Genomic DNA, 27,127 nt, shown 5'->3' with positions numbered 1-27,127 from the left:
CATCTGTAATTGATTGTCTTATAAATTATTTCATGCATCTCTCATGTATAGACGGTTTTCACAGGATTGACAGTCCTGCTCTGCTTCTCCCCTGTCCATAGCAAACACTGCAACAGGAAGTGAGCTGGGGTTCAATTTAGAATGTTTTTATTGTAAGTTAAAACCGTCTATATTGTGTAAAAGAAAAAGCCTGTCAATGTGCGCAAGATGATGTGACAAAAAAAGAACCACACAACACATTACATAATATATTCTTGATGTTTAATACAATAAAATAATGTTTACATAAGCATTCCTCTGATTTGAAGTAATTTAAGCAATGTATTGCCCCAAATAACAAATGGGGCCAGATTATACTTCCTATTTAATTCATCCATTCATTTGTCCAAATCTTTTCAAATATATTCCTGAGGACAATAGCATTTAACACTGGAAAGCCCTTCAAATATTTTCCCCCTTCAATTCCATTCCAAAAAAGTGGAGAAAACACTCCTTTCAGCACAGGTTGGGCACCACATCACTGATCAGAGATCCATGTGTCGAGAGGATTCAACAGTTGTGTCTGTATGGGACAGGATTGTGTGTGTAATGTGGGTAAAGTGTCTACCTTACGCCAGAGTACTGATCACGGTTCTGGCACCCAGAAATATTGTGTAATAGTGTTAGAAATAATAATAATAATAAAAAAAGACTGATGAAAAAATACAAAGACTGAAAAATGAAAATATCAAAATAAATTCAAGCTATTGCTGAACTTGTCCCCAAAGGTACTGACACATGCAAGCATGTGAATAATGCAAAAGCTTTGCGTTCTGGACATGTGGATTGTGAATGGTCAGACTTGTCACCATCAGTAATAGCTGCCTCTGTGATTGACAGACAGAAAACATCTGACTTTGGGACAAAAACAAAGTGTATTTGCAGATACAATCTTTGTGTACGTTATAATGACCCTCAGCAAATGTCTATCATTTAAAAATAACCTTTTTTTGGATTTTATTGTATATAACACTGACAATAATGAATTAATTCACTAAATATGCTTTTCATTTACTAGGAATATTTTCAGTATTTTTTTAAACATTGTTCAGCAATGTGCACAATGGCTTAAAAGGAATAAATTAAAGCAAATTAGAAGATACTTTTTTTGATTGATTTTTATGTTTTTTTGTTATAGGAATCAATGCAAAGCTCAGTTTTTTTTGTATGGCGTTAAGAAATAGAAAGACATTGCTAGGTACCTTTTACTGTAGTAATGTTTGACTGACAATTTACCACACTGATATACAGTGAAACGATGTGGGCATTTGTGCTTTGAGCCACAATCCAGTTAATCCATCATATGATATTTCCCAAAGTTAAGACACATTTCAGACTTTCCAAGTTCTCTATCTGGGGCAAAACCATTTGGTAAGTATTAGTGTAGCAATATTGTTATAGAGAGGGAAAAGGAATGTCTAAATGTCAAAGGTTAATAATTGGAAATTCATAGACTGATTTATTGGACCCTGACCAATAAGAAAAGTGCATCATTTTGATCATATGCAAATACACTAACTATACTTGTTCAAGCTTGAACAACAAGCAGGTTTTCATTGCCAGCCTCGCAGTCTTCAACATCATGAATTCAATCATGAGAAAACCGGCAAAGTCTCAAATGCTTCTTGCTTTAATGGGGGTGGACTACTTACTATGCCTTTGACTCAAAGTCTCATGGAACTCTTTGTTAACAGCAGATGGTCACATTTTCCTAGTCATTAATGAAGTTCTGTAACATTACATGTACCCACCACTGATGGGACATTCGGAACCTGAGGATGCCAGCATGCGGCTACCAACTAGAACTTAACCTGCTAGGAGAGCTGAGACATTTTTGAGTCTCTTTCAGAAACAACATGACATGTTTTTGCTCTTAGGAGTCTTGTTTGGCAAAGCTCTCGATCTACCGGTCGATCTTCGTTCCTACCCTCACCTGTGGTCACGAAGGATGGGTCATGACAGAAAGAACAAGATCATGGAGACAAGCGGCTGAAATGGGTTTTCTCAGGAGGGTGGCTGGCATCTCCCTTAGGGACAAGGTGAGAAGCTCAGTCATCCATGAGGGACTGGGAGTAGAGCCACTGCTCCTTTGCTAAGAAAGGAGCCAGTTGAGGTGGTTCGGGCATCTAGGTAAGGATGCCACCTGGTCGCCTCCCTAGGGAGGTGTTCCAGGCCAGCTGGGAGGAGACCGTGGGTCAGACCGAGGGCTAGGTGGAGAGATATCTCCATGCTGGCCTGGGAATGCCCGGTCACAGCTGGCTAATGTGGCCGGGGAAAGGAAAGTTTGGGGTTGCCTGCTGGAACTGCTACCTCCATGACCCCATCCCGGATAAGTGGTTGAAGATGATGATGATGAGTCTTGTTTTTCTTTCTTTTTTATCACTGACAGTTGAAAAAGACACAGACAGCTGAAAACGATCTAATCCATTTTCCAGCTGCTCTTTATTCCTTACAATGCATCCAAAAGTGTTTGTCGTCATTCTCTATTCAGTTTCCCGGGTGGAAAGTGCTTTACATTAACTAGTGCATAAAGCAAAAGAGCCATTACTACAAAATCAAATGAACACATATCAATATAGGACAGGATTCATTCATAAAGGCTCTTACAACATTAAACTGTCACCTGGTTTCCAATTGATTTTACTGTGTACCAGTGACAGAATATTGTGCACATAATATCTGAGGCCAAGTACAAATCTATTGTTATTGGACTGTTGGATTTGTTTCTGGAGAGATTGCTCTCAAAACACAAAATGATTATTTAGTTAAATCAGAAGTCAATTCCATGCCATAAACAGACTAAGTGCCAAGGCTTTCCCTTTAGAATCCTATCCACTGTGTACAATTCCTATCGAAATCCATTGCACATGCTGGAAAATGGAGAGACACATATTCAGATATGATTCCCCAAACCCGCAAAAAATGGCAGCAAATTTCCAGGGCTGGTAGAATAACATGGATATTTCACAATGCCTGTCGACAAAGATCAGATCAAATGTGACGTCATTATTCTGAAGAATAGCCTGAAGAAGAGGCAAGTATCACCATCAACACATGAACGCGGAGTGCCACTGTAAATATATATATATATTTCTCATGGAGAGCTCGTTTCGGGCCCAGCTGCACGTGCAAAATGGCATATATGCCCAAAATGTGCAGTGTTCTGCTGGGCCTGGATCATCCCTGAATGTTTTGACCGCTGAGTCGGTACCTGAAACAGTCAGTCCAGTCAGTCAATCAGTCAGTCTGGCGGTCAGTCGGTCTATGGAGTCGTAGTCAGATTGGCGGTCAGTTGAAATACAGTTCTTTCGTCAGCATGGAGACCACACAGGGAATCTGCTTCTTCTCACTGAAGCGCGGGTCTTCGGACCAGGACTCAAAGCTGGTGGCCACCATGTAGTTGACCCGTGTCAGGATCTGCATGATCTCCAGCTGCTTGCCAAACTCGTTCAGGACGTTGCAGAGTGCCTGGACGAACCAGGAGCCGCGCCCAGGGTTCCTCCACGAGTAATACCCTGGAAGAGCAGTCATGTGTCAGTCCCTAAACTAGGCTCTGAAACAAGCGCGCGCGCGCACACACACACACACACACACACACACACACACACACACACACACACACGCACACACACACACACACACACACACACACACACACACACACACAGTGGATACACAAATAAGTGCATATACACTACCAGTCAAAAGTCTGGACAGTCCTGATTGAATGTTTTTCATCATCTTAAAGATGAGCTGAAGTGACATCTCAGCGTCTGTGATGACGTATCCGAGTGAAAATAAACATGGGTTGACTGGAACAGGGTCGTGAGGCGGGACATGGCGTGTGGATGATTTGATTGGACCGTTCTGGGGACGGGAGTTGACGTTGGCCAATCATGGCACTTGTATGGCGTGTTCTGCCCCCACGCGAGTGGGATCCGCATTAGGGGTGCACCGATCGATCGGCACGCAATCTGTATCGGCCGATTTTGACCTCAAATATGTGATCTGCTGATTGCAGATATTACTTTATTGTCGCCGATTGCATAGCCGATCATGCTGCACCTGAGAAACATGAGGCAGCCCATTTTCATGTCTTCAACAATGTCTATCGTTTAACTTTCATATTGTGCTCTAACGTTTATATCATTGTGTTGCAAAGCACACGCTTTGCTTTCGTCAGTGTACTCACCTCCACACACCACACCAGACTGTCAACACACCCCTTGCGTCTTTGAATCACACAAATCAGCTGGTGATGAGCAGACTCAGCAGAGAAGTTACCTCCAGTCCTCCCGCCTACCGAGGCATTTGCATGCTGTTAAGTTCGTGTTTGATCCATATTTGCGTGTATCCTCCTAACGTTAATAGCTCCGGTTAGCTTTAGCCGCTTTAGCTTAATCGATAAAATAGTTTCCTTGGGTCGAAGTTATTTTTCTTGCGTAACAGGGCAATCCCGGAAAATTTAGTATTTTTGTTGAGTGAACTGAACTGCATTGAACTGGTAACATGGAAATCCCGAAGTGGAATGATTTTTGTTCTTTTATAAACTGAACTGAGGGAACTGGACTGAACTACTAGCCATTTAGTTCAACACAGTCTTGTGCTCCAATTATCTCACACACAAAAAATCATGTTGGCGGTTTCCTTTAGCCTACACAGTATAAAATATTGATGTAGAAAAAAAAGAAAATGTGCTGCACTTTCAATTTGATGCATGAAATGTAGGCCTATAGCCTATGTAAAATGGAAACTGTTCTATAATAGACTGCTATAGCTGCTTACAAAATAAATAAATAAATATATATATATATATCGGTGATCGGTAATCGGTGATCGGTCGATGATCGGTTGGGCAGATATTTCTCATAGGTGATCGGCAATCGGTGATCGGTGGCAAAAAACGTGATCGGTGCACCCCTAATCCGCATAGGACCGGGCAGCCGGCTGCTTCCATGACACGCCGAGGCAAGAGTGCCTGGAGTGTCGACTGGAGAGTGCAAGTTTAACGAACCAGTTACATGTCCTTTGCATTCTACATTGAATTAAGACATTACCGTTAGTTTTATTTTGTATGTTACATACTTATTGGCCAAGTATATTAACATTTATGGGCTAGAAATTCTGCCCAAGTTACAGGCACTAGGCAGCCATCTTGCCTGCTCAGAGTTTTCTCCTCAAAATGAAGAATGATTGACAGCTGTCATGTCATGATATTATTGGTTTAAATGGGGTAGAATTTTGATAGTTCTTTGTGACGTCAGCATACTGTAGATTACAGTTATGAATGAAATTCTGAAAAATTTGATGGGAAAAAGTGTGGGGAAACTAAATATATATATATATATATATATATTTGCATACATGATTAAATAGGTGCACTAAATACCCAGGGATGTGATCTAAAATCAAATAAAAGTCATTTTTGGGTTCAGCTCATCTTTAAAGCCCTTTGGATCTAAATGATTATGCTTAAATGCTTGAAATGTGTTTGTTAGGCAAATATAAATAGTGAAATTCATGCCTATTGTATGTACCAATTTCTTTCCAAAGCCTTTGCCTTTCTATCAAGACAAAGGGTGGCTACTTTAAAGAATCCAAACTATAAGATAGTTTTGATTTAACACTTTTTTCTTTTCTTAATATACAAATAAAAATAAAGAAAAAAATGAGTGTCCAAACTTTTGACTGCATAAACTGCATTCAGTGACATTACAAACACCGAAAACATTCAAGCAGCAATTTACTTGGCAACCCAAACACGGATTTGAAAATGAATTGAAAGCTGAGGTTTACCTGGCACAGTTGAATAGGCAAAGAGGAAATCTGCCTCTACAGGGATCTTATGTCTTGGATTAGCATCCGTCTCCAGGGTATCGTTTGGAGGACCTGAATCTGTCTGTATACCATCATCAAACTCTGAACCCCGACAAGCCTGGTGGAGGAAATGAAATTACATTTCATTGAGATCCTGAGTAGCTTTCTCAATAATGAGCTGGTGAGGTAATTAAAAATTAACTGTCTGAATTTGTGTACAAAATGGGAAGTTATTATCATTAGTAGTAGTAGCACTCAGTAATTATATATCCTTGTGGAGCTATTGAAAGAGTTTCAAACCTCAACAAAAATAAATAAGTTCGATTTTTCTGTTGGGGGCCTAGACCTTTGATTTATACCCCTGGTTTTCCCCTTAAGACATCCATCTACATCCATCTAGACGTCTACAATTATAAATCAAAGCACAACTGCAATATGATTGCTACATGATCACAAAATGATCATGTGTTCACATGGCACTCATGTCTAAAAGGCAGTCTTCAGAAAACAAGGTGTGTGTACCTGGATGAAGAAGAGTTTGGGCTTGCCCACTAAGCTCTTGCACATGTCACCCCTGAACAGCGAGGTCATGGTCTTGATGGGCATGGCTCCGTCCGTGCCGTAGATCATTCCCTCCTCGCCGTGGCTCAGCAGGATGCAGGCGAAACACGAGCTGTCACTGTGGTCTTCCTCCGAGGCTGACCCAGGCACACACAAACACACCATAGATATTATATGACTATAGATGGGTCACCGCAGGCGCCGCCAATTCTAACAAATGGTAGCAGCAAGTCTCCTAAATGGGCGTGGTCAACCATTGACTCAGACCTGCCGAAAGTCTCCTAGGTGGGCGTGTCCGTGGAAAACCATGGGCAAAACCCACGTGACAAAATGACAGGAAGTGAGTTGAAGTTGGGCCGCCTTGCTTGAATCCCATCGTCTTTACTCTTTCAATACATTTAAAACCCAGTCAGTCAGCATCAGTAGCTCAGCCAATCAAAGTAATAATTAAAAAGAAATCTTAAATCTAATTAAGACAAAAACATAAATGAACAGTTTGCAGATTGAAATCAATGCAAATACTCAAAATGTGGGACAGGTTATGCCTCAAAGTGTGCCTCCTCCAGTCTCTAATCTCATAGTGCAATGTGGACTGTCTGTCCAACTATGTCAACAATTAACATTACGCAGCATCATTTGATCAACTTTAATATAAATAATATTTAAAACAAAATCTAAAATGCATACAAATTTAAATTTGATCGTTGATCAAAGCTTATTATGAAGTTCCTATTTATTAGGGCCATGCATGACGAAAAATAAAAATTACAGGAAGGAAAATTAAAGGAGAATTTCGTTTTTTTTTAACCTGGAGCCCGCGAGACTTTCCTGCCGGCAGGAAAGTCTTGCGGGACTTGACGAGAGTCGGCTGGCCTGTGTACTGACTTGACGAGAGTTGGTGAAACTCACCCCGAATGAGGAAATGAGATCCCTGTAAAGACTAGTGGAAATAGCCCGCTTGGAGTACTATTTAGATCACAACAACGCCTACTACGCTCCAAATTGCTGCGGAGAACACTGGGTGAGTCGTCAGATAATAATTAATGTGAGGAGAGGGCTCCAGATTAAAAAAAACGAAATTCTCCTTTAAGCACCATGCAGAAGAAAAAATTAATCAGAGGAGGACCTTTTTTTCTTCTTTCATTTCAAGAATAAAATCGAAATGTTGAGATTAAAGTCGAAATTTCATGAATAAAGTTGAAATACTGTAACGAGAATAAAGACGAAAGGTTGAGAATAAAGTTGAAATGTATTAACTATTCATGAACTAATGGGTCGTTCCTGACTCGTTCCTCAGTAACTACCCAGTTTTTGTGTTACAGTATTGTAAAGTGTTACCAAAACAAGTTAGGAGAGCACCACCTTACAGGAAGATGTCTGACAGTGTGTACATACGTAACATAGCTCAGTCTCCGACTCAGTCTGTGGTATATCCTTGGAATGTGATTGAACGTAAGTTTCTGAAGTGTTGCAACTGTATTGATGGCAATGGCATTATGGCTTCAGTTTATCTACCCACCCATCCATATGCTAGAGGGCATTGGCATTGGGACCTTTGCAGTGACAATGCCTGTGTCTCAGACGCCGCCCCCGCCTGTCCTCCACACCTATCAATCAACTTGATCATTTGTCTTACTGTATCTTGTGATACAACATGCCTCTCTGTATTGCACGCTGCACGGCACGCAGGTGTAAACATCAGCCATTTCCAGCTATTTCAGTTTGCAAGAACGCGGCCACCTCCAAGTTTCTCCTTCTGAACAGCCGCAATGTTCTGCACAATCTTTTCAAAGTCCTAGGCTACTTTAACACAGTGCTGTGTTTATGCACTAAATGAGAGAGGATTTCCTTGTTACTAAAACCAATTCTGAAGTACAATTTCACTCATTCATCTCTGATAGGCTACAGAGAGGCTATGTTGTATCACAAGAGAGGCTACAGAGAGGCTATGTTGTATCACAAGATAGGCTACAGAGAGGCTATGTTGTATCACAAGATAGGCTACAGAGAGGCTATGTTGTATCACAAGAGAGGCTACAGAGAGGCTATGTTGTATCACAAGAGAGGCTACAGAGAGGCTATGTTGTATCACAAGAGAGGCTACAGAGAGGCTATGTTGTATCACAAGAGAGGCTACAGAGAGGCTATGTTGTATCACAAGATAGGCTACAGAGAGGCTATGTTGTATCACAAGAGAGGCTACAGAGAGGCTATGTTGTATCACAAGAGAGGCTACAGAGAGGCTATGTTGTATCACAAGATAGGCTACAGAGAGGCTATGTTGTATCACAAGAGAGGCTACAGAGAGGCTATGTTGTATCACAAGATAGGCTACAGAGAGGCTATGTTGTATCACAAGAGAGGCTACAGAGAGGCTATGTTGTATCACAAGAGAGGCTACAGAGAGGCTATGTTGTATCACAAGAGAGGCTACAGAGAGGCTATGTTGTATCACAAGATAGGCTACAGAGAGGCTATGTTGTATCACAAGAGAGGCTACAGAGAGGCTATGTTGTATCACAAGAGAGGCTACAGAGAGGCTATGTTGTATCACAAGAGAGGCTACAGAAAGACAGTTGATCAAGTTGATTGATCCTGACGTGTGGAGGACAGGGGCGCAGCGTCTGAGGCATTACCGCTGCAAAGGTTCCAATGTGCTCTGACTGGCATAATGCATGGGTACGATAAAATGAAGCCATATGGCATTGCCATCAATGGTTGCATTGATGATCTGTACGTTATTGATATGATACAACAGCTAACAGTTAAGAATACAGTTGCAACACTTCAGAAACTCACGTTCACATTCCAAGGATACCTCACCACAACTACTGTGGGACGCAAATGCAATCAGGACATTTGTTATCTGGGTTGTTAACCTTATTCCTTCAAAGGTCACTAGATCAGACCAACAGTCGGCCACGCTGTTTAATCATCTGAATGGTTTGAACCTATTTCTACTGTCTGACATTTCAAAAACCTCTTTGCATAATGTATCATTTTCAATTACTTTTCCCAATCTGGAAACACGATTTTCAAATGAACTTTCCAAGTTTTCCACGCCCACGGGAACCCTGATTGTTATTAGAATTGGTAAGGGCATCACATCGGTACACTACTGTCAAGTGTCAATAGCAGTACGAATGACAGAGGGAACTCTCGTACTCACCCTCTTTGAGAAGACGCTCCATCTTCTCACACGTCTGGTCGTTGTAGATGCAGACGTCAAAGCCCAGGCTCTTGAAGCACTTGAACAGCTCGCCTGCATCTCGATCCGTGCCGTTGCGTACATTCATCCCTGCCAGGACAAATTGCTTAGAATACACGCTCTTTCTGACGATATGTAATGCAGAATTGGCATAGATGTACAATGTGTTTGAAACTTAGCACAGGTGTGTAAAAACCCAGAGTATGTTAACGAACGCACCTGTCTTCTCATCAAAGTTTTTGTTGTTGATGATGATGCACTTGCCCACTCGCTGGTGGCTCATCTTATACTGGAATGTTGGTGAAACAATTCTGTAATGGCTTTCAGAAGAGTAGTCCTGCTCCCGCGTCTGGCCATCCTTATTCTTCTTACTAATGGTGTCAAGAGACAGAGAGAAAAGTAGAATATAAAAAGCTTTAAAAAATCCACAGTAGTATTTGGATTACCATTAGATATTACACATATGCAATTAAGATTGACCACTAAACAGCTGCAGTATGATTTCCTTTTAAGCCATCACTAAAGTAAAAATCGAATATTTATTGAGTTTCTGAAAAGAATAATGCTCAATCAACTCAATCAACATCCAATCTTAAGTACATATGAACATCTGAAGAACCTTTTGAATTTTAACAAGTCCAGCTCATCTTTTGAAAGAGTGCAATAATAGCATTCCTACATTTATACAAGTAAATTAAAACAAAATCATAAGAATATTCTTCTTTCTGCTTACAGAGATGTAATTCTGATGGAGAGAATAACAACGCTAAGACATTATTGCCATCTCAGACTTAATATTTCTTGTACGATCAAAACCATAAAAAAGTGACGTATGCTTATTGAAGAAGGAAAAAAAAGTTTTTAGCTTTTTGATTAAGCTAAACTTTCAACTTCTACGACGGTAGAGGTTATAGAACCTAACCGCTGATGTTCACTTACCGCAAGTGGGCAGTTAAAAAATCTCTAAAATCCTTGATTCCTACAGTACAAGACACTTTCAAAAAGCCGGAATTCCTCAAGACACACACCACTCAATGTCAATGTCAAGTCTTCCAACAGCAACACAACGAGAACTAACAGCAAACTGAGAACACCCTGAAGGACTTACTCAGAGACCAAGGAGTACATTAATGTCATGGCCAAATTTGGTCACAGTAATCCACTGTCAGGTCGAAGAAGAAGCTAGAACATGTTTGCGCCGATATCGAGGAATCATAAGCAAATCAAAGTATATTCAGCGACAGAGGAAAATGTTTCACGAGTGGCAATTCTCACGCACCTGTCATATTTCCATTCTTTAAAGGATCCATCCAGATAGCTAAGCCACAGCGGCCCACTGGGTGCTCACAAAACCCATGCTTGTTCCAGAAGAGCCTAGTCATCAGGTTACTCAAGCACTGGAACAATGAGGACCCCCGTACCCAGCAACGCACACAAACACCCTCACGCGCACAGCCAACCCAGCCATATTCTAATAAACATGTGATCCAGAACTTTTCAAAGCCCCCTCCCCCCTCCCCAATTGTGCCAACAGACAACAATTGAGGTGGGGTGGGCAAAGAGCTGCACCTCTGTGGTACTGTGGGCTGGACTGGGCACGAGAGGCACGTGGAGGAGGAGAATCTCTCTTACCTGGGTTCGTCATTAAGTGCTACGCCACTCTGCATCTGAAATGCGTTGCTCTTGTCTTGGTTCTTTTTTTTTTTTTCTCCCCCTGAAGAGTTTCTCCAGACCTGGCCGCTTATTTTGTTGGCTGTGTGCTAGGATGCTGACATGCTCTCTGTCGTGGATGGAGACTGGACTGGGCCAGTGTGTGCTGAGGACAGGGGCGGCGCACTGTGAGCCCCCTGAGTCAGCACCCACGCCACTACGCCAGAGCTTTCTAAAGGCCTATTCACGCCAGGCCCCTGCACCCCACTCCCCCACCGAGGTCAGACAGGGCAACTTGTTGCACCTCTGCTGACAGGCACAATCCACCTGTAAAAGCAGCGTGCGCGCACACACACACACACACACACACACACACGCACACACACACACACACACACACGCACACACACACGCACACACACACACACACGCGCACACGCGGTCTTTAAGCTAGATCGAGATAGGAGGAGGGATCACTCTCAATCACTACTACTACTAGCCTAACGCCTAACACCTACACATGCTTCAAACTAGGAATTTGCAAAAGTCAATTAGTCAATTAGTTGACTAGTCACTAGTCAGCCTCAAGAAAGGTGTAATTAGGCTGCGGATAGGCTTATAATGATGATAATTATAATGATGTCATATGATAGGCTTGTAAATAAGTTTCTTGGCAATCTTAATAATGAAAAAGCCTGAACTGTGTTTTCTGTGTTTCTTTTTGCAATTTCTTCTAAAATTAATTAAGAAAGAGGACAAAGGTCTTTCTGCTCTATTTCTTCCTTTGTGCTCATGTTGGACCTGAAGCCTCAGTCTAGTTTACCATTTCTGCACGAGGCAAGGTTTTAGATGAATGATGAAACTTTTAAAGCCTAATGATACTCTACGTTAAAGAGCCTTCTGTCCGTACTCGGCGTTCATTTCGTGCGTATTTCTGTCCGTCCTCTACTCTGAAAGCTTACGGATACGCATGAAACGGAGCAGAACCACACACACTCACACATTTGACTCTCTACTGCCCACTGGTGGATGTATTGCTTAACATGATACCAACATGAATGAAAATGGAGTATAATTGGGCCTTAAGAAGGCATATTTAAGACAGCTTTCCACATCCTTTATAGAACTGGTGGGATTAGGCAACTTTGGCATCGTCACAAAAAAAAAAAAAAAAAAAAAAAAGCTCCGTGCCACCTTGTCTTCGTTCAAAATATAGATCTAGACCTTATTGGCTTATATCAAATTAGTATACATGAAAACACTAGTGACAAAGTGTAAATACTTTTTGTGGTTGAGTTTGGTAATCAAAATAATCAGAGCCCTAAATTTCAGCCAAGCAGCATTTTGGTAAACAAACCACGTCACTGGGTGGCAACGGCAATGGAACCCTATGGAGCCCAAATGGCGCGAGGCTTGACTGTCTGACTCTAGCCAGTTAACTCTGTTTACATTTAAAAAACTGCGACAGTTCACACAACTTTAACACGACATGCATATATTATACATCAAACTCTTGAGCTACTTCTGCTCTCACTCAGAATGTCAAAATATAAGCGATGTGATGTATAGTTTTTGAGATATTAGCGTTTGTTTGGCACAACTCATACTAGTTAACTGCCGCGGGGTTCCCCATTTCTGGGTGGCAAATGACGTCACGCTGATTCGTCCTATAAGATCACAATTTTCATTATCACCTCTATGAGATTAGAACTCTGCCGTGAACGACGTTTCCACAAGAAAAATGTGGAAAATGTAAATACTTGTTTTTTCATAATGCCACGTCTTGTTTGTCTGAAAAGGGCCCATTGCCAAGTTTATCATGGCCTTGACCTAATACTTATAACATTGACTTTGCGCCAGCCATTGTAAAGTTAGGAGAGGCTCATGTTTCTGACCAGCCAATGCAGTAGGCAAAACACATACTACTTACTGTAGGCCCCATTTAGGACTGCAGGTTAGGATTAGGCCTTCCATTTAATGATCAGCCTGTTATTGTGATTTTCTAAGAATATTGTGTGTTGATTAATACAACAACCATCTCTTATTCTGGTGTTTGGGGGTTGGGGGAGGTTTTAAATAGGCTACTACAGCGTGCTTGAGTGCCAGTGTCTCTAGTAGAAACAGAGTTGACAAATACTCCTCCAGTGCCACCTAGTGAGCCAGAATGGAACAAATAAAGAGTGTCTCAGAAACGTTGCATCCATTGTGCCCCGGCCCTGCCAGCCACATGCATAGTTTACATATTTACAAAATAAAGTTTCAATTGTCAAACACAACTTTTTTTTTTACCATTTCAGAATGTCACAAAAATCGGACTTCTTTTATTTTTTTATTTTTTTAATAAGTCTTAATAAAAAGCATTCTTCTGCCAACTATTTGGTCAGTCATAGTATAGTCACGCAGTGCCAGCCATAGATGATATCTCCGTCACTGGAAGCTTGATGACGTCGACGGTGGGTCTGGCTACGTGAGACTAGTCATGGTGTAGTCTCGCTTGCCAGACTTCCCTGCCAGGAGAGAAGACTGGCTGCATGGAACCAGGCTGCTGGTATAAGTTGCTCTGTCATTCTGCCAGGAGAGAGGTCTGGCTGCATGGAACCAGGCTGCTGGTATAAGTTGCTCTGTCATTCTGCCAGGAGAGAGGTCTGGCTGCATGGAACCAGGCTGCTGGTATCAGCTCTGTCATTGGTGCCGTCCATTTCAGCCGGTGCCGGATAGAAATCCCTTTCCACTCCCTGCAAGCTCCGCCATTGGATCCGACCCGCTCTGACTGACCGGCTGCGACCATATATGGATTTCCTTCCCGCTCCCTCCGTGATGAATCTGTCTAGATCAAATGCCTCTGCATGCTTGGTACTTTCAGTGGTTGGAAGTAAAGGTAAACAGAGCCTTTCCCCCTGCTATACCAGAGTGCCAGCCAGTACAGTACAGCAAGACTAGTAGGGAGAGTCTGGCAAGCGAGACTAGTCATGGTGAGTCCAAATGTTACATCCATTCCATAATGCCGTACTTGTTCTTTAATCCTTTGCAGTATAGTAATAGTAACACATGACAGTCTAAGTTTGGGCAGCCACTTGAGGACTGACTCCAGTCCTAAAATTGAGTTTAAGATGCTCCATGCATCATCACACTAATTACTGTAGTAAGGCGATCCAAAATTGGGTTGCTGGGTCGAATACATCAGAGGGTCCCAAACTTTTCAGACCAAGTACCACTATGTACGAAACATAATTTCCCAAGCACCACTTCCCACTGCAGATACCTTTTTTCCATCAAATAAAATTCACTGATTTAACCATGCAATAGCATCAGAAATGCAAAATAACAACTAGGGATGCACGATTATGAAGTTCTGGGCGGATATCGATGTTTAAAATAACAATTAGGCTGTTTGTTTTTTGTACTTGTTATTTGCCAATCGGCTGATTGCAGTCAGCAGGGATCTTGAGTCCACCAGGTGCATGGAGCCTCCTGTATCACCAGTGGTCCACGGACTACAGTTTGGGAATCACTGGAATAGATGGTTCATTTGTGTTCAATTTGTGTAGAGAGACCGTGCGTTGATTGGTTGAAGATAGAGGAGAATCCGTGCCACATTCATGTCCAAGGACAATTACCTGCATATAACCCTGGTATATGTCCAACTCAAAATATGAGTCTCTTCTATATACATCTTAGGGAATGTACATAATTATGGGCTGTTTTCTTCTTTTCTCATCTTAAGAAGGACAAAACAAATTTTGGTAACACATTTCACTGCTTTAGTACGAATGTAGGTAGCTGTTGATTTATTTATTTTATTTTGACACTATAATAAAAGTACTTATTCTAAACAGAAGTCAAATAATAACCCTACATGATGTATGAATGGGGGGAAAGGGAATGGGTAGATGTAGGCTACCCATGGGGGGTATGCAAAATCTTCATCTGAGTAGATGTACTGGGGGGGGGGGGGGTGAATGGAGAGAAAGGGAGGGAGGGAACGGGCACGGGTATTGCACTAATAATAATAATGATAATGTCATTATCATTATCATTATTAATGATAATGATAATAAGTGGTCCCACTGCAGTCTCTCTCAGGGACCCCAGGGGGCTCCACGCCCCACTTTACCACGTGGAAGTGGGAACTCACCCAAACAGTAGAAATCTCCCTCTGCGGTCAGGTTTGGCATCTGTGGTGTCTTCCTCCAGGGTCTCCTCAACTTCTCCAGGCACAGTGGCCTCCGCAGGTTCTTCATCCATCTAGAAGGTCAGCACACACATATTACTAGCTTGCTGACATCTCTTTAAAATACACCTACAGTAGGATGTAATGGCAAACATTAGTTTTAACACTACAACAATGTTCAGGAGCTCCAAGCTATGCGCTTAACGTTAACACATGATAGGCCTACGCCTGATTATGATGTACTACCGGGTACTTACGACACGTTAGCCTTTACGTAGCTGTTCACGGTTAGCGATGAATCACAACAGTGACGTTTTCAGTTTGTTAGTACGTCGTCTGGTACGTTAACGTTATCTAAAGCTTATGACACAGGTGTTTTCTGGTGATTCTTTCAGCTTCCATAAAGCTGTCCATAAAGTTTCTGTTCCTTGAAAACTACCAAGAGGAACTGAAAGTGCGCTCATTGAAGTCCTCTGAAGTGTAGTCTGTGCACCTTTCACCCCGCTGTTTGTCATGGGGGCGTAAACCACCAGAACCAGAATGAACACCGGAAGGAAGTGCGCCAAAAAACGTCTTTGTTGCCGTTAGCTTGACGTCTCTTTCCTCGATTAATTGTCTGATGCAAAGCTTCTGTATTGGCTTAAAAGATGTGAGATTGTGAATCCGCAATGTTTCTACAAGAACGTCTTCAAAAACTTCGTTCGGTACGTCCATCTGTTGTTTTGTTGTTTGCCGTTCTGATACGTTGTGTCTAATTGTCAAGTTAACGTAAAAGTTGACGAGCTATATCCGCTGTTACTTCCGGTCTAGGGCGGGCTCTAGGCCGGAACCAGGCAGGGTGACAAAATCAATTGTGAACGGAGGCCAGGCTCTTTCTCGCCGAGAAGAGCCTGGTGACGCGAGGTTATCTGAAGTGCGCATCCGCGTCATACCTCACGTCATACATCCATGCCTGATGCCCGCGTGATTTCTATTTGCACATAGGTTACGCAACAACCACGCCCTGTGCCCGCCTACGCAGCAGTCAAGCGCCGGGATTGGCCAGGCGCCCATGCTCACGGTGAGACTGACAAGGTGAAGGCCACAACAGACTCGTCCGCCTCGTATAAAGCTAAACAAGTGATTCACTTGGACTTGTCTATTCATAGTATTCCCATGATGTCACATGCATTTCTGACCAATATGGCACTTTACACTACACACATTGGCTGTGTGTGTAATTAGATTGTAATCACCTGTTACAATCAGACCAAGATGTCTGTGTGGTGATGTCACAGAATACTATCAATAAACCACTGGTCTACTTGTTGCTGTGAGTTTTGTATTGTTGTGCTAACATTCTGGTATCATCATCAACCTTTATTTAAACAGGCAAGTTAATTAAGAACAAATTCTTATTTTCAATAACGGCCTGGTGATAAACATGGACCTGGAACCATTCTGCCTATGTTTGAATCTGGTTTTCTATTTTGACACTTATGAGCACTCAGTGCAGACTCAGAGTAGTTAACTGTTTCTTTAATGATTAATACATGTCAGTTTGTGAATATATTAGTTAATCATTAGATAGTTGCTGATTAGTCGGTCAATTCCTGAATAGAGTGGTTAATGATTAGTAATTGTGAAAATAATAATATTAATAATTGAAAACAAAATATTTAAAAAAATATATATCCCCCCCCAACCACCATATCATTTGGGTTAGGGTATGGTCGTGGTTAAGAAAACCCTAATCTTAAGCACATCTATGTTACTTGCTGCATGTTCTGTGTGTTTGAGCTGGGCTGTAGTCCAGTGGTGAAAGACCATGCCTTCCAACCCAAAGGTTTGTGGTTTGAATCCCGGTACGGACACTAAAACCTTTTCAAGTCTTTCATTGGGAAAGCCATAACAAAACTGCCTAGAGATCCATTGTAAGTTACCTAGGCTGATGGTCTAGGGGTTAAGGCGGTCACCTTAACTCATTCACCGCCAGTTTAGGACTGCCAATATTTAGCACAGGCCAAAGATTTTCATAATTGTTGGTCATCTTTCAAGACCCACAGTAAATTATCTATTAGCACCAGAGTGATTTGCAATACCTCAAAATGAAGATGTACGTCTCTGGGTTCACCAGGAAAAAAAAAGTGAGCTTTTAGCATGTTCTGTACTCAACTTATAGCCATTTATATACACCCTGTTTTCCCCCAGAAGGTCTCCCAGAGAAAATAAACAGGAGAAAAGGCAATTTTTGTAAAAGGGCACAATCTCAGGCATAACTCACTCTCAATTCTTTTATTTTGAACTGTATTGACATCAGACATGTAAATATTATTCGTTAGGACACAAATGACAAAAATATATATATATATATATATATATATACACATGAAGTGCTTTTTTTTTTTACATTCAACAATACAGTTTACTCGGTGTGAGTGTGCAGACAGACAGACAGACAGACAGACAGACACACCGACAGACAGACAGACAGACAGACAGACAGACAGACAGACAGACACACACACACACACACACACACACACACACACGATCCTTTTAGATTTCTAACCCCACATAGGATAAGCAATAACCACGCCCTGTGGCGCTGGGATTGGCCAGGAGCAACACTGGAGGGCACGCAGCCCAGCGATTTCATGAACCAACTGAAGAGCTCTTGAGAAGGACAGCGGGCTGCTGTGACTGCCTTCTGCCCGCTGCTGCCTAGCTGTTCCTGTGTTTATTTTGATTTGTTCTGGTACACCCGTCCTCGTCCATGTCTCCCTGTCATATCTATGATCGTTCCCGTTTTCCCGTCGGCTATTCAACACGTCCTCACCGCCCTCGCAAACTGATCGATCATTTCCTCATTCCTCCGATGATCAAACACATCTCTTGATTACTTTCTCCCGTTTTCTCCTGGCTGGCACAGAGGAAGGCGACTCCAGCTCGTGCAGCGCGCCGAGGGCGTTTCAATGGCGTTTCTCCTGTCTGCACAAGGAAGCGTTACCCGTTTTGCTGCTTTTCCTCTTGCTCAATTTCAAAACAACAGCTGCGGTATGTGTTTGATCGCGTGCTGTCGGCTACCCTTTGAAGGCAGGGACCTGTGTCTGTGTCACAGGCTGGGCAAGTGTTTGCTGCAGGCGCTGCACCAATAAAAACAAAAACACGTCAAACACGTCATTGGCGGGGAGGGCTATTTCTGATAACACGTCAAAGACGTCATTGGCGGTGAATGAGTTAACAACCGCATTGTATGCGGAGAAGTGCAGGTTCGATTCCTGCAGGGGATTTGAAGTCTTCCTCTGCCATCTCCTGGCCTCCCTCCTTCACCCTGCTCCCACCCCCCCCTCCTCTGCCATCTCCTGGCCTCCTTCCTTCACTGTGTTCTCACTCAACCACTCTCACCATCTCTGCAGGGACTGTGCCCGCTCCCCTCTCTCCTCTGCGGGTCAGTCCCTGCAGAGATGGTAGTAGAGTGGTTGAGTGCAAACAGGGTGAGAGGAAGGAGGCCGGGAGATACATACATAGATGGCAGAGGAGGGCATTTTGTTGGCAGGAGGGAGTTAGAGAGGGCTGAGGAGAGGGAGAGGTCAGACAGTGGGGGTGGGCAGGTTGGAGGAGGGGAGGCCGGGGGGGTGATGGTGGGGTTGTCCTCTCCTCTCTCTCGCTCTCTCCCTGTCCCCTCTCTCCTCCCTTGAAGTCCTCTCTCTCTCCTTGAAGTCCTCTCCTGCCTTGAAGTTCTCTCTCCTGCCTTGTCCTCTCTCCTGCCTTGAAGTCCTCTCTCCTGCCTTGAAGTCCTCTCTCCTGCCTTGTCCTCTCTCTCCTGTCCTCTCTCTCCCTGTCCTCTCTCTCCTGTCCTCTCTCCTGCCCTCTCTCCTGCCTTGTCCTCTCTCTCCTCTCTCCTGCCTTGAAGTCCTCTCTCCTGCCTTGTCCTCTCTCTCCCTGTCCTCTCTCCTGCCTTGTCCTCTCTCCTGCCTTGTCCTCTCTCCTGCCTTGTCCTCTCTCTCTCCTTGAAGTCCTCTCTCTCTCCTTGAAGTCCTCTCTCTCTCCTTGAAGTCCTCTCTCGCCTTGTCCTCTCTCCTGCCTTGTCCTCTCTCCTGCCTTGTCCTCTCTCTCTCCTTGAAGTCCTCTCTCTCTCCTTGAAGTCCTCTCTCGCCTTGTCCTCTCTCCTGCCTTGAAGTTCTCTCTCCTGCCTTGTCCTCTCTCCTGCCTTGAAGTCCTCTCTCCTGCCTTGTCCTCTCTCCCTGTCCTCTCTCTCCTGCCTTGTCCTCTCTCTTCTCTCTCCTGCCTTGTCCTCTCTCCTGCCTTGAAGTCCTCTCTCCTGCTTTGTCCTCTCTCTTCTCTCTCCTGCCTTGTCCTCTCTCCTGCCTTGAAGTCCTCTCTCCTGCCTTGTCCTCTCTCCTGCCTTGAAGTCCTCTCTCCTGCCTTGTCCTCTTTCCCTGTCCTCTCTCTCTCCTGCCTTGTCCTCTCTCTCACTCCCCACAATGGATCTCTAGGCAGTTTTGGCAGTTTTGCTTTCCCCAACAAACGACTCGAAAAGGTTTTATTGTCCTTAATAAACAGATCACTATTCAAAACTTGACAAGACAAAACTGAACTAAACCAAACACATACAGTAGGCTAAGCCCCTGCAAATGGGTCCAGTTACAGTATGTAGGCAGCATTCCTGGTGCCTTCCCCTGTCAGAAGCAGGGACATGAATCCCCCATTGAAGGATGCAGCCCCTCCTATGCAGAGACAAACATCATTAATACATTATATTATGATATGAGCTGTGAACACAAAATATGATTGCATGTTTTTGTAGATTGTGTACATTGTGTAGATTACAATTATTATGCTTATTATTATTACTATGCTAAGGAAGGTAGGTGACCATAATTTATTTCAATGTCCGCTCTCGATGTCCGCTCTCGAAATCGCTGTCCGTTCTCAAGAGCTATTCAGTTGGTTCATGAAATTGCTGGGCTGCGTGCCCTCCAGTGTTTGTGGTGTGGGACAAAAGACTTGCTCCTGGCCAATCCCGGTGCTTGACCGCTGCGTAGGCGGGCACAGGGCGTGGTTATTGCGTAACCTATGTGCGAATAGAAATCACGCCTGATGCCCAGGTAGCCCCGCCTTTCAGTCATTTATAAACGAAATTAATTCTGTTATTTTCTATAGATTTTTGTTGTAGCTTACTGCTATTTTACATTGAAGTCAACTGCGAGTGTTTTACAGTGTCCCCCCTTGACGTTTTGCGAAGTACCCGGATGTGCCAGTGTTGTAGAATCAAGATCAAGTTTCAGTGATCTGGATGTCAAATAGAGCCCTGCTGTATCATTTTATCGGGTTTAATTAGGCTATGGATAAATGACTAGTAAACAGGGGAGACAATGTTGTTGACGGTTGAAATAAATCAAATCCAAATCTATCTATCTTTCTGAATGTGTGCCAGTATGGTATGAAGATATTAAAAATAGATGTATCATCACCTAGGAGTGCTCTCCAAATATTCTCCAAATATTCTCCAACTTTTCCAACAGTAGCCTATTTGCGGGGGGGGGAAATATTGCACTATATTGCATTTACAGTGTGACACTGAGTAAAGTGTCTAAAGGTGAACTAGCTCTCCATCTCAGGAGTATTACACACATGCATTGATATCTCAACACCCCTCATCTCTCTCTCTCTCTCTCAGTCTCTCTCTTATATTCTCCTGCAGACAGACAGCTGGACTCAGCCAGTCTTCATGGCCGACGAAAGGGGGTTGGTCCATTGTGGGCCATGGTGTCAAGTTAGTAAGTGACAGTACGTCTTTCACAGTCAGAGCTAAGTTTATCACCAGCAGAGACACACCAATACGACTGTCTGGGAGTCACAGCCAGCTCCTCCACTGCACTGCTGACGACTGCCCGCTTCCTTCCCTGCTTGTTTTGGGCCAACTTTTCACCCTGCTCCAGATAACGCTCCCTGCTTCAGATAACGATCCCTGCTTCTGTTGTTCCCTCTCCCGAAGGCCTTTTGGGAAAAGGACAGCCTCAACATGCAGTCCTGCGCCAGGTGTGGGTTTGTGGTCTACCCAGCCGAGAAGATCAACTGCATTGACCAGGTAAGACAGAAACATGGTAACAAGAAGAACGTTTCTATTGGTCTTTAGTGAACAATCTTTAAGTCATATTTAAGTCATTTTCATTTCAAAATTCCATTCCAAAACGTTATAAACGTTTACATGATAGTCATCATTAGGCCTACTCAATATTTAAAAACACAGAAGTGCTGGATTTCATATTTCGCAATCAAACACTTCAAATATGGAACAAAATTGGCAAGGGGTAAGCAATTGAAGGTGGGTTATAAAATTGCGTGAATATTACAAGGAACACACACACACACACACACACACACACACACACACACACACACACACACACACACACACACACACACTAAATATGGCAACATTTGAGCTATTCAAAGCTTTCCACTGCACCACATGGTTCAATACACAGCCAAATCACAGCTACAGCCAATAAACTGTACTTAAGTGATAGATCATTTAGTTTAGTTTTAGTTTTAAGTTTAGTTTTTGAATGTGTCATCAGTGTGGTGCAGTGTGTTGTTTGCTATAATGCTAGGAACATGCATTGCCACAATGATGCAGATGTACACACATTTAAAAATGGTTGTAAAACTACTGCAGGGTAAAAACAGCAGATCTATGTAGCTATGGCAGGTTTCTGCTATGAGATATAATGAAATAATAATAATAATAATAATAATAATGATAATAATAATAATAATAATAATAATAATAATAATAATAATTTTAGGGGGGAAATAAGAAAAGAACACATCCAGATACATGAGAATGTTGTGATTGTCGTCATTATTTCTGGCCATATTCACTTAAAGCACTCTATAAATCTATCTTGATGTGATGTTATGTATCTGAACCTGCCTGACCCAATTTAAAATATTCCATTGATTCTCTTCTCGTGTTGAATTAGATTGGAGTCATATATCCTAAATTAGACATGTTAAATCATTGGGTGTTATGGCTCTCTGACACAATGCCATGTTTGTTTTTGTTTTTGTTTCTGTCAGAACTGGCACAAAGCATGTTTTCACTGTGACATCTGTAAGATGGTGCTGACCGCCAATAACTTTGTCAGCCACAAGAAGAGACCCTACTGCTCTGTGTGAGTACTATGTTGTCATGATGGAGCTTGGTATGTATAGACCTGGCCTCAGCATCATGTTCTCATGATGGAGCTTGGTATGTATAGACCTGGCCTCAGCATCATGTTCTCATGATGGAGCTTGGTATGTATAGACCTGGCCTCAGCATCATGTTCTCATGATGGAGCTTGGTATGTATAGACCTGGCCTCAGCATCATGTTGTCATGATGGAGCTTGGTATGTATACACCTGGCCTCAGCATCATGTTGTCATGATGGAGCTTGGTATGTATACACCTGGCCTCAGCATCATTCACTGTCATTTATGTAAGGGATAATGTATTGTGAGCCGGTGATTACTGGCGAAATAATGACCGACAGGTGAATGATTGAGCCCGACACGCAGCGGAGGGCTTAATCATTCACCTGAAGGTCATTATTTCCAGTAATCACCGGCTCACTATACATTATCCCGCTTAGAACACGGCCTACAACTAAATTATTTCAGTAATCTGACAAAAATAATTATTCAAATAGATTTTTTAATACCGTTTTCAACGACAAAGCGGTTTCATTCGTACAGTAATTGGCACACAAGACACCACAGCTGCAACTGGTTGGCCTAATTAGTAGTGTTTGCTGACAAAAAGCTCTTATCAACTGATTAATCCAGGTGTGGCAGAGCAGCGGTCGGTTGTCGAGAAATAATGACCGGTGAATCTTGGTGATTGACCAATCAGAATCGAGTATTCAAGAGAGCCGTGTTCTAAGTAAGGGATAATGTATACTGAGCCGGTGATTACTGTGGAAATAATGACCGACAGGTGAATGATTGAGCCCGACGCGCAGCGGAGGGGTTAATATTCACCTGAAGGTCATTATTTCCAGTAATCACCGGCTCAGTATACATTATCCCGCTTAGAACACGGCCTACAACTAAATCATTCAATAATCTGACAAAAATAATTATTCAAATAGATTTTTTAATAGCGTTTTCAACACAAAGCGGTTTCATTCGTAATTGGCACACAAGACACCACAGCTGCAACTGGTTGGCCTAATTAGTAGTGTCTGCAGACAAAATGCTCTTATCAACTGATTAATCCAGGTGTGGCAGAGCAGCGGTCGGTTGTCGAGAAATAATGACCGGTGAATCTTGTTGATTGACCAATCAGAATCGAGTATTCGAGAGAGCCGTGTTCTAATTGAACATAATCCCCGAAATTGGACTATACAGATTCTCTTCTCTCCATTGACATCTTTTTCCACTGTTTGAAAAAAGGTTACTGGAATGTCCAAAGAGAATCCCGTTTTCCTCAGCATTTCTTACCTAAATGTATCTTTTTAGTGAACTCGTTAAGAATGGTGATTGACCCCCAAACGTGACTTATTTGTACACCTTATATCTTTAGACACAATCCAAGGAACAATACCTTCACAAGTGTCTATGAGACCCCTATCAACATCAATGCAAAGAAACAAACCAAGGCGAGCAGTGAGGTAAGGCCAAGATGATGATGTTTGCGTGTGAAAAGACGCCAGCAGTAACACGAGACAAAGGTGCATCGGCCTCGTCGACATGAGTCAAGGTCTATAGTCGGCACGTTGACTAAAGTCACTGTCTACAACATTAGTGGCATTGTATTCTTAGATCTGTCATGATGGCGTTTAGGTATGCAGTGGAGAGATACAGTAGGTACAGTATGCATAGGACTGTATTGCACACCATTGTAGTCATTCTGGTGATTAGATCATCAGGTTACATGGGTGTTAAAATGATTGATGATATGCGGCATATAGCAGAATTTCAATAGGTCTAGATTGGAGATCCCAATGTGTACAATGTCCCTGTACTGTCGGGTGGGCAATTATTTTCTTAAGATCACAAAATCATAGTTGTAATGTGACAACACTATGATGATCTACTACTTTGAGGTTGATCGTTTTTGAATGAATCGCTCAAAAGTCGACACTACACTACAGGCACAATAAACCACAGACGCACAAACATGCACAAGAAAGCTCCAGATCTGGTGACGCTGGTCCGTGACTGTCAGACTGCAAAGAGGTCTCCATTCCCTCTTTACGAGGCAGAGAGAGAGAGAGAGAGTGGTGGACCTTCTGTGTCCATGGTGACTGCAGGGGTCTGGAATGGAGAGTGTGGTTATTTCTGTGCTTATGACAGAGCCACAACACCCCCTTTTGCTAGCCCACGTTATGCTTCAGGGGTCTAAAATTATACCTCAGGAAAAACAGCCTCACCTCCCTTCCTCTCCTCTGCCTTCCCACCTGTTCTCGTCCGTCTGTCTGTCTGTCTGTCTGAGTCTCTGTGCATACAGTACGTATTTGAGTCCGTGCAATGCTGCTTGCTTATATTAGCAGTAGACTAGCAAGCCCACCAACTACTGCTAGCATACTAAAACGCTGCTATATAGCTTTATTCGTTGCTTGTTGATATTTGATCTAATGGTGGACTTTAGATCCTCCTAAGTGAACCCTCAACTCTATCACACTATACCCAATAATGGACACAATTTATTTTAATATTTCTTAAACAGGCAGTGCATCAGTATGTTATATTCTACAATATATCCTGTGTTCATATACAGTAGTAGTGTTTTTATGGTATTCCTTTCTTCTTTACATGGTAGTATACAGTGGTATACAACCGGTTTAGCAGAGCTTAGCAGGCTTGTTTCTGGAGGTCCCACATAAACACATGCTATAGTGTGTTGTCATTAGTTCCAGGGTGATGCTAAAGTTGTTTTTCACTGAGTCCGAGAGCGAGACTACACTTTTCAAATTGAAGTGGGATTGAAAAGTTGAAGAAACCCCTGAGTTAAAAGAGTGTTGGTTATTCTTATCATGCTTCTCCCAAATCATGCGGCACCATGCTATCCCTTCTGCAATACCACTATTCTAATATTAGTTTGGAACACTTTTATTGGCTACAGGATCATTCCCCAGCAGCTCAGTGCTCCATCCTGAACTTACTACTCCATTCTGGCCCTGCCTTTGGCAGTTTCCTCTTTGCCTTGAAGGGGGCATTTCAGGCTTAACAGTTATTAATAACAGCATGCTAATATTATCCTTCCATCGTAAGCATGAGAGGTTCAGGTTATTTGCTTTAAAGTTGATACCATGAGAATCATAGTCAGAATTTTGGCAATTGGCATAAATCTACAAGTTTTGACACTGGATTTAAAGTCGGGAAATGTACTAGGACTGGCATAATGTTTAATTTTCTTGTTAGATCGTTTTTTTTTCATGTATGGTGTATGGTTTCAATAAGCATCCATCACGCCAAGTCCTAAAGTGGAGGTTTTGCGCACATGTCTTTGTCTATGTACATGTACATGTGTTTTCATGTATGCATTTGTGCGTTTATATGCATTTGTGTGAACGCACAAACACTACGTGTGCTGGCCTTGGCTTAATGCTTGTCGTCCATGTGCACCCGTAGCTGAAGTATCGTGAAGATGGCGAACGCTTTATGTCCACCTTCCACTATGACATGAGGTCCATGGAGCTGGAGAAGGCTCGCCTAGCCAATCAGATGGCCAGCCAGGTGAGAGAAGGCTCGCCTAGCCAATCAGATGGTCAGCCAGGTGAGCTCCCGCCCTGTTGTAGGCAGAGCAACTGGCAGCGGCTGCACACTCAAAATGCAATTCCACCTCAAATTCAATAATCGCAAATGAAATACATAGGTGAATTATTTTGGCTGGAATTCCTTAAATATCCTACTTCTCTACCTTATTTCCTCAGGACCCTTGGCCTAGTATTGGTGTGCTTCCTGGCACAAAGCAGGTTTATTGTGTGCAGTGATACCAGAGCTGACATCAAATGATCAATATTTACATTCGATTTGATTGGGATGGGAATGGATTTGAAACTATAGGATGTCAATGGTCATGGAGGAGAAAAAGATTGCGGAAGAAACTGTCTTCATTGGGATTGTAGCCTTTAATGCACCAAACCTCATCTTCTCTCTGTTTCTGAATTTGAATTTGTAAAAAGTTATAGATTTATGGTGACACCTGTTTGTGAGTTTTTCTGTGTGTGTGCTGTATGAAATTAAGTTGAGGGTGTTGAGCCTTTAACATCCTTTCAATTCACACAGTTTCTCAGGGTGAAGTAGGGAGAGTGGGAGCAGTTTGGGTTACTGAATTAATACGGTTGTATAGGAATGAAAGGTGTTTTCATTTCACTATTTTGTGAATGGCTTGAAATCATCAGATTTGTCTTCCATGTGTAAACAGGCCTTTCATTCTCAGTCTGGGTACTCAGAGCAGCAGAGCTGGTACTCAGGCATGGTGACCAACCAGGAGATAGTGAGGGTGTCCCAGGCCCAGAAGAGCATCAGTGATGTGAGTGCTTCCATCTTCAAAGCTTATTCGCTTTAAGGAGATACTCTCTATTGTTTGTTTTCTATAACCTAAAGTACTTCAGGCCTATGAGCTGTTCCATTTCTGTTTTTTTACATAGTTATTGTACAGCATTACTAAGAGGAACTGCTGATATTATAAATGCACCTACAG

The 27,127-nt window shown here is 42.7% G+C and overlaps 2 protein-coding genes across 2 annotated transcripts in view; one reads left to right on the top strand and one right to left on the bottom strand.

Annotated features, from left to right (window-relative positions):
• Positions 1 to 301: 301 nt before the first annotated feature.
• Positions 302 to 15,831, bottom strand: casp7 (caspase 7, apoptosis-related cysteine peptidase). The gene is made up of 7 exons (XM_083635438.1): positions 15,704 to 15,831; positions 15,411 to 15,520; positions 9,845 to 9,996; positions 9,587 to 9,715; positions 6,379 to 6,554; positions 5,836 to 5,974; positions 302 to 3,554 (listed from the first exon to the last, which is right to left on the bottom strand). Exons 2-7 carry the CDS (start codon positions 15,518 to 15,520, stop codon positions 3,328 to 3,330), a joined length of 933 nt encoding a protein of 310 aa, XP_083491564.1. The 5' UTR covers positions 15,704 to 15,831; the 3' UTR covers positions 302 to 3,327.
• A 5,622-nt stretch (positions 15,832 to 21,453) lies between these two features.
• The window catches only part of nrap (nebulin-related anchoring protein), a gene marked incomplete at both ends in the record, with an annotated part of 51,456 nt that continues 45,782 nt past the window's right edge, over positions 21,454 to 27,127 (top strand). Inside the window, 5 exons of the mRNA XM_083635063.1 lie at positions 21,454 to 21,519; positions 22,515 to 22,609; positions 24,002 to 24,089; positions 26,053 to 26,157; positions 26,849 to 26,956. Coding sequence (XP_083491189.1) covers positions 21,454 to 21,519; positions 22,515 to 22,609; positions 24,002 to 24,089; positions 26,053 to 26,157; positions 26,849 to 26,956 — 462 coding nt within the window. The remainder of the gene's footprint in view (positions 21,520 to 22,514; positions 22,610 to 24,001; positions 24,090 to 26,052; positions 26,158 to 26,848; positions 26,957 to 27,127) is intronic.

Source organism: Poromitra crassiceps (assembly GCF_964638095.1).
Source record: "Poromitra crassiceps genome assembly, chromosome: 4".
Classification (NCBI taxonomy): domain Eukaryota; kingdom Metazoa; phylum Chordata; class Actinopteri; order Beryciformes; family Melamphaidae; genus Poromitra; species Poromitra crassiceps.
This window is presented reverse-complemented; position numbering and strand designations above follow the sequence as displayed.